General features: G+C 46.9%; 2 protein-coding genes across 2 annotated transcripts in view; one reads left to right on the forward strand and one right to left on the reverse strand.

Annotated features, from left to right (window-relative positions):
- Positions 1-2,865: 2,865 nt before the first annotated feature.
- LOC104373655 (nucleoside diphosphate-linked moiety X motif 6) lies at positions 2,866-10,235 on the reverse strand. Its single transcript, XM_086612563.1, has 5 exons — positions 10,082-10,235; positions 9,430-9,633; positions 7,709-7,764; positions 6,797-6,851; positions 2,866-3,276 (listed from the first exon to the last, which is right to left on the reverse strand). The coding sequence occupies exons 1-5, from the start codon at positions 10,233-10,235 to the stop codon at positions 2,888-2,890; spliced, it is 858 nt and encodes a 285-aa protein (XP_086468689.1). The 3' UTR covers positions 2,866-2,887.
- Positions 10,236-10,340: 105 nt separating this feature from the next.
- AFG2A (AAA ATPase AFG2A) overlaps positions 10,341-13,020 on the forward strand; it is a 195,823-nt gene continuing 193,143 nt past the window's right edge. Inside the window, exons 1-3 of the mRNA XM_086612562.1 lie at positions 10,341-10,473; positions 10,948-11,072; positions 11,653-11,810. Of these exons, the coding sequence (XP_086468688.1) occupies positions 10,341-10,473; positions 10,948-11,072; positions 11,653-11,810 (416 nt within the window). The remainder of the gene's footprint in view (positions 10,474-10,947; positions 11,073-11,652; positions 11,811-13,020) is intronic.

The following is a 13,020-nucleotide window of genomic DNA, read 5'->3' on the forward strand; positions in this document are numbered from 1 at the left end:
AAACAGAATTCATCCACAAAGGTCAAGGTAACATGTTTTCCATAACTGTATTTCCAAAATGAAGGTGGCAGCCAAGTTTTGGCATGGCCCAGCCTCTGTACTTAACTCTCGAGTAAGTTTTGTTGAGAAAAAACCCAAGAAACCACCATTATTTGTTTCAGAGCTGCTGATACAACGTGTCTGTCTTTACTTCCCCTCTTGTGTGCACGCAAGAACAGGAAAGAGAAATCCCAAGATCCATGTATGAAAAGGTGTTTTTCCTTGGTTTTTAGATAAAGGATCTAGAGAAAGAAGTTTACTATGCTCAATCTGATGAACCCTCCTGAGGGAATGCCCAGCAACAGGTTTTGCGGCTGTGTTTGGAGACAGTCTAAGAATTCATGTTCCTCAATTAGAAAGTATTGGTAACCAGTTTCTCCCAAAGAAAAAGCAGATTTTTTTTTTTTAATTATCATTATCAAGGGTGCTTTGTAATTTATCCAAGTTGTCACCACTTTATACTGCAATACAGTTTGAGTTTCAAGAAACCTACTTTAGAGCTATCGGTCCTTCTTTGTTCCCAGCCAGAAATCAAAACACCTGAGAAAGGGCATGAAGGCAGGACTGCAGGTGGGGTCTCATGAGAGCAGAGGAGCAGAATCACCTCCCCATCCTCGATCTGAACCCTTGCTGCTTGGAACTAGATGATGTTTAAGTTTAAGATGATCTTCCAACCCAACTCACTCTATCAGTCTATGATTCTTGCTCTGGTACTTATGCTCTCACCAGGACATAGGACATGACAGCCATTTTATATGGTGCTTAAGTTGATGTCTTCCTGTAACATGGCAGAGGTGTGCGTTCAGGATTACTCTCATCTCCATCCTTACTAAGGGTTTGCCTCCTGTTCAGGTACCAATGTTCAGTCATAACTTTGCTTTATAAAATGAGCTGTCAGGCACACAGACAGGCTCTTACGCCCATTATCAGGTTGTTGCTCACTAGCACAGTCCCTCAACTACATGTTACTCCACCAGCTGTGTGTGTCAGCACCTGGGCAGCTCTGTTCTCACTAGAACCAACACTGAACACCTGAGAAGGGCAGGAAAAACCCAGCAGCAAGCAGAGAACTCGGCAATACACACTGCTGTTTCTTCTGCCCCGACACAAGACAGTATCTTTCTGCTACGGGCTGAGCTCAGGGAAGATCAGAAATGAGTGATTTGAAGACCAAGGCCTTAACTGTCACAACTAGGACATTCTACACTGCAACAGAATGCAACCTTTCAGAGGATATTCTGTGGCTACACAGCCTCAGCCCATGCTATTTTAAGGAAAGCAACCTTGTCCCAACCACTTGCCAAGTTCAACTATGTAACTCCAATAAATAATTAGAGATCATTAAGACAAAAAAAATTATACAGGCCAAATTTCCAGTGAGTTCATAAGATGGTCCAGCCCCATAGCTGGGTTCTGGCAACGTGTCTGTAAACAGAGAAATACCACTCTCATATCCTTTCACCTTGTGCTGGTTTTGGCTGGGATAGAGTTAATTAGACTAAGCACTGAATTTTGGCGGCTGGAAACCAGGCTCATTGGGCCCGCGTTAGGGGTCACACTGAGCCCAAGTGCTGCGTTTGTTGCTGGAGCTCCCAAAGGAGCCCGCGGCTGTTGCTGAGATCGTGCCCCAGCGCCGAGTCGGCCGCTGCTGCGGGCAGGGGGGCGGCAGCGGCTGCAGCCCCTCTCCGGTCCCCGCGGAGCAGGAGCCCGGGCTGCCCCCGGCCGGTGGGACAGGGGCCGGGCCCGGAGCAGACGGTGCCTGCCACAGCCCCCGCACCCAGGGCTGCCAGGCTCGACCCGGCATCGGCAGAGCCCCGACTCTCCCGCGCCCCTCACAGCCGAGACGAAGCCATTCCCCGCAGGCCCGCGCTGGCACCAGGAGCGGACAGCTTGGGACTCGGGCCCCGCGGCCCGGCCACCGAGCCCAGCTTCCCGCCCAAAGCCCGGCCCCTGAGCGCGGCTCGTGCTACCCACGGCGCCACGACTGAGGCCACAAGACAGACTGAGGCCGGGCCCCACGGCCCTCCAGCTCCGGGACTACGCGTGCACGGGGAGAGACGAGCGCCGGCACCGCTCAGCTTCCACAAAGCCCGGAAAAAGCCGCCGATGGAACTAAACCAACAGCCGCGCAGCCCGAGCAACACTCCGCACGTAGCGCGCGATACTCACGTCCGCCGCGCTCACCGCCGCCGGCCTTCTGGCGGCACCTGAGGGGGCGCGTGCGCGGAGGGGCGGGGCCCCAGAGCGCGTGCGCGGGGCGGGTCCTGGCAGAGCTGTCAGGGGCGGGGCCCTAGAGCGCGTGCGCGGGGCCCCAGCGCGCCTGCGCGCCGCCTGGCACGGTGCGAGGGGCGGGGCGCGGCCGAGCGGATTGGGGCCGCGGCGGCGGCGCCGGCTCTCCTGTCGCGGTTCTTTCCCCGATGGCGCCGCCCGCGGCCCCGGGGCGGCAGCGGCTGGACTGAGCTCCGCCGGCGAGGCCGGGCCGGGTGAGGCGCGGGGGATCGGCCCGCAGGAGCCGCGGCAGTCGGAGCTTCACGCTGGTTTTATATTGCTCTTGAAACCTGCCGTGCCAGTGAGTGTGGAGGTAAAATTACCTGGAAAATGTATTTTCAGCATCATTAATATATCTGTTTTCTAAAATAGCTATCCAGAGCTATTTTATTTACCTTGTGTCCGCTTTATGGAGTAAAGGAAAACAAATCTCATGCACAGGTATTTACCTTTAAAAATAATTTATATTTCTATAGCTTGTGAAAAGAATCAAGTCCACGGATAATTTTAATATGGTCTAAATAACACTACAATAATAACACTAAATTATTTCTATAATGAAATGTGAAATGTATTGCTATCATGTAATGTTTCTGTAGGACTTGGGCAGCTCCCTGTGGTACAGTTTGTAGAACAGCCCTGTGTAGAGAGCTGGAAACTCTCTCACAGTTATATCAATCTTCTCAAACCCTTCCCGGTATCCGTAAAGTAGGAGTTTAGCCACGTTGCTAGTGATGGGAGTAGTGTGTTTGGACCTAGCAAGCTCCTGGAGGTCCATCCATTCACACCTCAGGCACTCCTGCCGGCAGAAGCTGATGTTGAAGGAGGAGGGCTCCAGGCGACAGACGATGTACAGATCCGACTTCCCAAAGGCTCCGGGGTGTTGGTGTTGCTGTCTTATGCTTAGGATGGACTTGAACTCTGACTTAATGCCAGTCTCTTCGAACACCTCTCGAACTGCTGTGTCTCCTAGGTGGAAAGAGCAGTCCTTACAGTACGTAGAAGAATAGCTTAAGCCTTTTGATCATTGAAAATTTCTAACTCAAAGCATTCTCTGTTCTGCTTCCTAAGCTTTGCAGGGTGTAAGCCTGTTTGTTTCAACACGAGGATAAGCTGATTTTTTTGTCCCTGAACTAAATTAATTGCTACGTGCCTTTATTGTGTATATCCTACAAAATGATGAAAGTAAGAAACTTTTGATAATACTGTACAGGGTGTGGTTTTGAAACACACTCTGATGGCCGCTGGCTCTGCTGGTCTCTTAATCCAAGACAGCGCTGCACCCTCTTTTCAGTCCTTTGAGTCTCAGCCTGTGTCTCTCTCCTTGCTTCTGCCCAGTTCCAGGTTCAGACCATGTGCAGCGGAATAGCCGTCTGTCGGTCGGATCACTTGATCACATCACTTAGTTTCACTGCACTTAGCTTTACCCAGTTTGTTACACCTTGTGGCAATTGTTTGCAGAAAGTGAAAGTTGGCACTAAGTCCTTTTCAAAATGTATCTGCATACGCCCTAATACCAGTATAGCACGTAGCCTGTTCTTGCAGAAAACACGCTGCCTCCATTTTCCGTGCATCAACCAAAGTGATACAGATGTTAACCTTCCTCGTTACAAAAGCAGCCGTGAGTTCAAGGGTCTGGAGGGGCTGTGTACTGCGATCACGGCCAGAGAATCACCCATCTATCCAGCAGTCTCTTCCAAAAGAGAAGATTTTTCTCTTCAGTAGTAACTTAAAGTGAAGAGCCGAAAGGAGATTTTTTGATACTCCGCTTATATCCCCAAATTCTGCAGTTTCATTGTAGTCAAGTCAAATCCTACTTGCCTGGGTAACTACTGCTAGGTAGAATACTAGCTTTTTCCAAATCTATGTAAACTCATAGTTGTGTCTTGTTTGAGTAGTAAATACATATAGCTGTTTGCAATGTTACCTGCTTCAGTTCATTTCCAGTAAGAAATTAGATTTGCTTTCCTATGGAAGCTTACATCTTGACTTGTCAGGTGTGAACAAACTAGACATTTTTAGGGCTAGTTTAAAATATTGGGAATAATTTCAGGACATACAGTGGTGAGCAATATATCAAAATTATGTACCCAGCAGAGGCCAAACAATCATATGTTAATAGCCCTGATTCTGCACGTACTTCTGCCTTGGCTCAACTTCCATCTTGCAAAGAATGAGCTGTGTAAAGAAGAGATCCTTGTGGGACTGGAGACCCATGAATACATGATGCCTGCAGAACATTTCTGTTTGTAACTTTATTACAGAATTAATTAGTTAAAGGCCTGGTGCATATGGGGAAGAAGTACACGGGGGAAGATACTCATTTACCATTACTGACCCCTGGGGAGAGGCATTTTGTGTTGCCCAGAGAGGCCTCTGTGGTCTTCTGGTTTCCAAGAGCGGCTATGAAGCAGACTCCGTATGGCAAGTGGCTGTATTATTTGGCAAGGGGCCGACTTTACACAAAAGTGGTCAAAGAAGGTAAACCAGTGAGATCGTGAGGAATGCTGAGGCAGGCTAAGGTAAGAAAAATGAAATAATTGGGGATTATTTTTTGTAGGCTTGTTGGATATGCTGTCATATGATTTTGTTTAAGCTTTGAGCTTTGCTTTTAGATAAAGTGCCTTTTTCTGTTTCCCTTTTATTTAAATGTCCACATATATATAAATATATAATGAAAGTTAACCTAGAAGAAACACTAGGGCTTGAGTTTCAGAAACATTCAAGTACAAAAATGTGCGCACTTTGCATCATCCGCATTATTATGATGATGATGAAACTATTTAAATTACTTGTGCAAGTCAGTTTGTACCTATTAAAGTAAGCAGCTGTGTATTTTGTCACTTCATATAAACACAGGACCTTCAAGCATTGTAATTGTGATTTTTAATTGTAATTTGAAATTTAGTCCCTTGAGTGACTGTGACTTTGTAAGGTTTGATGTAAGGTTAAAACCAGCAAAATTAAGCTCTGTTATAATTTATGCTTCACTAATTTATATCTTCATGTAATATTAAGATGTGATGCAGAGAGTAGTTAACTTTTAATTATTATATAGTTCAGTAGTGGCAGGAGGGGAGCTGTCAGAGACTTGCTTCCTCTCAGGTGTTTCTCAGTACCTACAGCCAGGCTCCAGCCATCATCTCACCTGTTATCTGAGGAATGGCCACTGGCTCACTCAGTATTCCCCTGGGGAAGCTGCTGCCAGTGCTGGGCATTCTTTTCCCTCAGTACAAAAACCCCTCTGGCATCTCCTTGGGGTGAAAGGGAGCCTGGCTAGACAACGAACACAGCGTTTGGATTTTTTTGAAAACATGACTCCATTTCGCCATGTTATATGTATTTGCATTGTCAAGCAAATAACTTTGATTCCTATCACTGCATTTGACAAAAAGAGTTAAAACACGACTCATGAGTTAAGAAAACTACAACTCAGCCATACCCACTAACTAGAAGCCTTCTCCATCTATTGAAGTAATGAACAGGAATAAGCCCTTCACATGTTGTTGTACGGAGACTGCTAAAAATAGTTGGTATTTCTAAGCTATGAAACAGTCAGGAATTGATGCCCAGTTTGCCAGAGTTGCTGCAGTGCTCTGGGCAACCTTTTCTTGAGTTGCACATTTTTGAGTTATTGGAAGAATATACTCATACCTGAATACTGATGTGGGGCTAAATTAACGTGAGCAAATGTAACTTTGGAAAACAAGACCCACCTAATAACTAAAGTATAAAGAATTAACCAGTCTGTGGCTCAGAGTTTTCAAGGGTGAGTAGAAAAAGCATAATTTTCTCTCTCTTCATAAACACCCTTGTTCATTCACTTCTGAACATCACTGCAGCAGTGCTCATCATCACCTGTGCTGGGCTGGGTAGGAATGATGGGTTTCCTCAAACCAGCACTGTTTTTTAGTACAGAAGCGCCTTACGTCTCCGGTTGGAAGTAGGTGCCCACAAGGCTCAGACATTGCACTTAACGCTGGTCCTGTGCCAAAGAGCTCTTAGTCTAAACAGATCAAATGAAGAAGGGTGGAAGGAAGCGAGTGTATTTATTTCTGGTTTGCACATAAAAATGGAGAGTTGGAAATTTTTGCTCAGCATGTCATTGAGCTCCTTGCCCTGGATTCCAGTGTGAGCCAAGAGCTCGCTGTTTCAGTTTTCTTTGGGTTAGATGCTGATTACCTTAATCCTCTGCACTTTTGGCTCATATTACAGCACATCCAACAAACCTACAAAAAATAAGCTGCTTCGGGCACTCCTTTAGGAGAAACTGTGGAAAAGGGTCAACGCTAGAAAATACAAAGCTCCTCTGCCCCGAACGTAACGTTACCCCGTTACCAGTAAGGTCGTGGGATCATGTCACCTCATCCATTCACCATTAATTCAAAGAAGCAATTAGTCACAGGAGCGACGTGGGTCATGATGTATTTCAGTACTGTTAATATCTTTATAATTCTGCTGACGTCTGACCTGTTATCCTAGGACTTACCAATGTCTTCGCCTGGATTAGAGAGACCTCCTGGAAATTTCCACGCGTTTAGAGTCTATATGGGAGGAAACAAATATTAATGAAGTATTAATTAAGTTGCAGTATTGTAATTACTCTTACAAACATCATTGAGGCTTTAAGAAGGAACTTAACTTGTTCTTGCTAATGTGATGGTCAGAGATACCTACAGTCTGTATGAAATATTGGAACAAAACATCTGCTGATTGAAAATATAAACTGTCTTTACTTTCGCATCTATGTACTATTCTTTTTATTTCTTTTCTTTCAGGTGTTATCCTGATAGAGGCTGGAAGACGTTACCAGTGATGGATGGTTGGTCACCTCGAGCCACATCACACCACCCACCATCACCACATTAGTACTCTGGTTTGGCATCCTCAGTAGTAAGGTCAAGCACTTCAGTTTATGAGCAATTAATGACCTTTACACCTGCTGTACAATGGTGGTCTCCAGGTTATGGCCGACCATATTATTGAGTATTTAAAGCCACAGATATGCCTGGAATTTTCAAAACAAAACACAATCAGAATCCTTCCACCCAAATCTGCTTTGAGCCATGGGGGTTTTCCAGAGGTCTGCATGGATTCAAACACAAGACCAGGGACTCTTGAGTCAGAGGAGAAAAGAGGAAACTCAAAGCAGAAAGGATACTTAGTTCTGCTGATTCAATCACCAGTTATAATTAACAACAAAGCTGTTGATTTCCAAAGTTTTTATTTTTCCTTCCAATGCAATATGGCAATCTGTTGATAGATGTGTTCCAAGACACACACAAGTTAACTATGACAATTTTGGACTGGAATGAAAAGAAAAAGAGCTTTGTTTTATACTATAGAGTAGGCTTATCTAAACGACGAACTTCTCTATTTTATGATCATATAACAAACTTACCCTATTTCTGTCTTGCACGACCACCACCTTTCCAGTGCTTTCATCTAGAACAGCACCTAGCAGAGAGATAATATTGAAAAAGATTGTGTTAGACAACTGCTTTCAATCTCTACAACCGTAATTTAACACGTTTTGATAAAGTGTGACAAACCCCTAATGATACGTAGTTCATACTCAGCAAGATACCTGAATCCAAAGCAAGAAGAAAGGAATGACACTAAGAGGTCTGGTCTCATTTTCCCAAGCGTAGCAGTCCTTCTGCTGAATCTCACAGGGCCACACCTGGTGAGAATCACTGAGCTCAGAGCTTGGTTGCAGGCTCAGAACTGTGGTTTTAAAACCCTCCCTCTGGCTAGAAATGTGGTACCTGGAGCTTAAAGTCATCCAGTGCCAGGATGACTTTCCGGAAAGGTTTATACTTGTAACCTAAACAAGTAAATGCTATTACAACACTACTTTGTTTTGAGTGTTCTCTTTTGGGAAAATGGTAAGAAAATGATTTAAAAAAAAAAAAAAATTCCCTTAGCCAAGTCCAGACAAAGAGTAATGAAGAGGAAAAATATCTTCATTCTACCTGTTTTATTTATGATTGATGTAAATATGTATGATAAGATGTTCAGCGTTGAAAAGCTCTTGTCATCCACATAGTTAAGTGCAAATGTGACTGCTTGCACTGTAAACAGCAGCAGACAGGAACAGGTATTACTTTGTAAAATTACTTGGGAACTGCTTTTAAATCACTTAGCCATAATTTTACTACATATGAAGGAGAAGAGAATGACTTTTACTTTTCTTCCCCTCGTTTTACTTTCCCTCCTCAACTTGTCTTCCTAAGCCATTGTTACACGGCATATCTCCAAACATGTCACTTTCTGGATGGCTGATCGCTTCCTCTTAGGAGGTGGGGAATTTGAGAAATGCTTTTCAAAAACATCTTAATTTCATACACCAGAAGCTTTTCTGTACCTTTACATATTTGGAAAATCCGACACTTTTATCTAGTTCCTTGGGAATTTCTTCAGCTTTTTTAGCAAGTCCTTTTCAACTGTGGTTGTGGGAGGTCTAGATGGGTAAGAGTATGGTGTCCAGATGTGTGTTTGTTTGCAAAATACACTTGTTTGGGTTGTGCACTTCTAGGCACAGCTTAGAGCAGCTTTCTGGCTGTTGTAATTTAGATTAGCAATTGTGCTAGCTCCTGAAGCATCCCTGCTGGGTCAAGTTTGCCCCATTTGCAGACCTTAACTTGAGCATAGTTTGGGCAGATGCATTTATTAAGCATCTGCAGTAAGGACAGGGAGCAGAGAACTATTTTTTTTCCTAAGAAGTTTGTAGTTACTTTTAAAAACCCGCTTGAACCTTGAAATCCTACCTCACTTGCAAGGTTAAAGCCAAGATGTTTCTCAATATGGTGTTTACAAACAGTTATTTGTGAGGTAAATTTTAAAGCTTCAGGACCACGTTTTTTTCTCCCCAAACCGTCTCTAGTTTTCTCAAACTGGAATTGTTTTGAGACACCTCGTTCTTGGCCTGTTTTTAGCAACACGCATCATTGTACAGTCACATTCATGAATGACAAGCTTCACTTTGTAAAGCTGCCCAAAGAGTAAGCAGCTGTTTTCCACCCGTTGGTTGTGCAAACGAACAGTCAAATTCCTACTGAACCTGATCCTAAAGGCTCGTTCGAAAGGCTTTTCGTGGGACCATCCGCTTTCGTAACTGACCTGCAACGCCCAGCTGATGGGTGGCGTACCCCGGCAGCCTGCTGGGCCCTTCTCCCAGCCACAGTGTCAAGGTGGACGAGCCCTGCTCGGCGTGGTGGAAAGCAAAGCCTTGGGAAGCGGCCACCGCCGCAAACCTGCTCTGAAGGATGGGGACATGCAGCCAGACAGCGACGCGGCCTTCCTCCCGCCACCGGGCCACCGCGTCTGCAAGAGAGAGCATCGTAAGGCGGGTAATGGCTGCCGCCGACCTCGGAGACTAACTCCCTCCTCCCCGCCCTCACCCTTGCTCTTTCTGGTTTAAACTCTGTCGTGCAGGACAGCGGGGATTAATGTGTGAAAGTCTGTATTTTCATCTCATTTACCACAAGGTCAAACCACCATCGGTGTGAGCAACGTCGGCAGCGACAGGAGGAGACGAGGCACCGCCGCCAGCTCCATTTTACATGGTACGATCCGGTGTTTCCATGTAAAATGACGGCTTTCATGTCGACATCTGCCATAAGGCACAGGGAAACATCTCTGCACCCTTCCGCCGCCCCTGCAAACACCCTTCACCACCCGGCCGAGGCTGTGGGGGTGCGTGGGAGACCCGCCGCCGCCGCCCCCCTCCCCGCCCACCCCGCTGCCCCGGCGTCCCCCGCCCGGCACTTGCCCCGCAGCCACCGCCCGAAGGCGGCCCGCTCCAGGCGGACGGGGCGGCGCAGCTCGGCCAGGTCCACGCTCACCCCCCCGAACCTGTCCTGCCGGGCCCGCAGCCCCGCCAGGGCCACGCAGCCCCGGGGCAGCGCCCGCCATAGCCTCACCATGGCGCCGCGCAGGGCGGAAGCGGGCAGGGCGGCGGGAAGCGGCCGCCCCCGGGGCGGGGCCGACCTCTGACCCCGGAACCGCTTGGCGGCAGCCGGCGCGGCAGCATGGCAGCCTCCTCCAGAAGGAAAAGCAAGGGGCGGCAGGTCCCGGGCAGCGGTGGCTCGCCGCGGGCCGCCCCTCCGGGTGCGGCGGAGGGCGGGCTGCTGGCGCTGCGCGTCGCCGACCCCGTGGAGGCAGGTACGGGAGTGCGGGTGGCGGGGCCGGGCGCACGCCTGCCCCGGCCAGGCGGGCTGAGAGCGGCGCGTTTAAAAACGAGTTCCTGTCGAGCCGGGCTCCCGCTCCCGGGGCCGCCGGAGCGGGCGCGGGGCCGAGGGGCTGCCCCGTGCCCTCGTGAAGACGGTCGTGGCGGGTCCGGGGCCGGTTTCTCCGGCCAGGTTGGCTGAGCCCCCGTGAAACTCGCGTTTTGTTGCCGTGTGGAAGAGCCATTACCGCCGCAGACAGGGTGGAAAACCCAGCGAGCAGCAGCGTGCGGCCGTCGGCGTTCTCGGGCCGGTCCGGAGCGCTCCCGCCTCAGCGCGGTTTCCCCCCACGTGGGGCCGGAGGGGTTTTGTGAGGCGTGCTGGCCGGGGAGCGCGGGAAATACTGTATTGGTTTGATAAGTAGGAAAAAAACGATGTGGTTTTTTTTTTTTTTTTCTCTTGAAAACGTTAGGAGATGACCAAGTCCCGAAAATGTTGCGGAGAGCCCTGGCCCAGCTGTCGCTGAGCAGCATGAAGGCCGCGAACGCCTGCATAGGCCGTCCGGTCCTGCTCACCTCTGCCGGCGGGCGGCAGGAGGTGAGGCGCTTTGGTGTCCCTGCGGCTGCTTTCCCGGTGCTTCCCGTGTGTTCCCGTGGTGATCAGTAGGGACCAAAAGCGAGCGTGCACTGGGAAAGATAATGAACGTGCCTTTTCCATGTTTTCTGCGCTGTTATTTACATCTTTATTCTCAGTACTGGAAAAAAATATATACTGATTTTTTCAAGAAGCTTCTAAGTCATGTGTGTATGTTGTATATGCGCACACATGTATTTTATTTTCAAAGATTATAGCCCTTTATGCTTCTGTTTTCATTGATTTGTAGCATTTCCTAGTCAGCACAGTGTATGATATTGTGTCATCTGCAGAATGTGTAGAGTCCCGGTCGAATTTCATCTCCTTTGTAGGCAAAACATAGCCCCTTCCTTGAAAAGTCTCTTGGATCATATCTTAAGAACTCAGTACTACTTGTATCTTACTCTGTGGCATGAGGTTTTAATCTACTGCTTCTTGCCCCTCAGCCTATGTTTGTCACAAGAAAACATTGCTTTAACTGAAGGACTGGAAACGGGAGGGGAAAATCTCAGCTGACAGTTGTTTGCTTTGAAACTCTTCCTAGGTCTGTACTGCTTGGCCCACCACAGGCTTTCCAGGTGGGAAAATTGGGCTGAGTGAAACCACGCAGAAGAACCTGAAAGTAAATCCAGGTGATGCTGTCACTGTGCAGCCTGTGACTGGTGCAGTCATCCAGGCAGAAGAAGTTGATGTAAAGTTGAGGTATGCAACTTGTTATAACCTAGTGATGTACTGTGAGGTGTCTGCTTTGCACTGCAGACTCTTACCTCTTAGAAGATGCTGTTTTTCTCTCTTGCTGTGATGGAATTAGTACCCAGACAAAGTCAAACAGGTACAGATGCTTGTAGAATTAAGACTAAAGTTTGGTAACTCATGGCTAACTGCTGCCTCCTCTGTAGGTAGTGGCTCAGCTCAGGAGTGGTGCTGTTGTAGAGAATATAATGACACTAAGCTTATTAGTCTTAAGAGATTTTTTTTTTTACATGAAATTAATGAATAGCAACGATAGCCCAGCACCTCCTGAAGCAGAGGTCAAGCTGCCTGCTTGCGGTTGTATTACACAAGGGTGTATAACAGCACAGTCAAGGCAAATTCTTTAAGCTTGTAAGTCACTTGTAAAGGATGAGGGTGATCTCTGTGCTTAGAGTTGATGTCAGGATAAAAGAAGCCCATGTCGCTGCTTTTGTCATTAGAAAGTATACTGTAAACTGCCCTCTGAGAAGCTCTTGTTGAAAGGTCCTGTAGTGGTTAAGAGAACTACTGGCTGACAGGTTGGGGAGAGTGAAGTGATTTTTTTAATTTAATTTATTTTTTTTTAACTACTTCCCTTCAAAACTTCACCTTTGTATATGTGGTTTTGTGCTCTGCTTTTATTTACTGGAATATTTTCTAGGATTGTGAATTCTCAGAGGTGGGTTTTTGTTTTTTGATTGAAATTGACCCCAAAAAAGGAGCAAAAGGTGGAAATCATCTTTGTCTTGAAATCATGAATGCTTTGAGAAGTTAGCAGTTTACTGATCTGCTGAATGGCTTCCTGTATTTTTCATTCTCATAACATTCCACAGACTGATAATTTGGGTTGATGCAGAATCTGATTATATTTATTTCCTAAATAAAGTTATTTTACAGTACTTTTGAAAGTGTCCCAACACTTTAATTTCTATAAATTAACTTCGCTTCCCTGTCAAACCTCTGTTTTCAAACATAACATTGTCATTGTCCATTTTAAGGGGGAGATGCTGTTTTCCAGCATACTGACTCACAGAAATGTTGGTGAGGCAATCTTGCTTTTTGTTGGTAATATAACCAGTTTAGCTTTAATTACAGTTTTACTGGTTAACTTGGTTGCGCATTGTATGCTGACTTCCTGCCATCAGCTTGCTTTCACCCTCCGTGTCTCTCTCCTCACCAG

The sequence above is a fragment of the Tauraco erythrolophus genome, chromosome 5 (genome assembly GCF_009769465.1).
Source record: "Tauraco erythrolophus isolate bTauEry1 chromosome 5, bTauEry1.pri, whole genome shotgun sequence".
Taxonomy (NCBI): Eukaryota; Metazoa; Chordata; class Aves; order Musophagiformes; family Musophagidae; genus Tauraco; species Tauraco erythrolophus.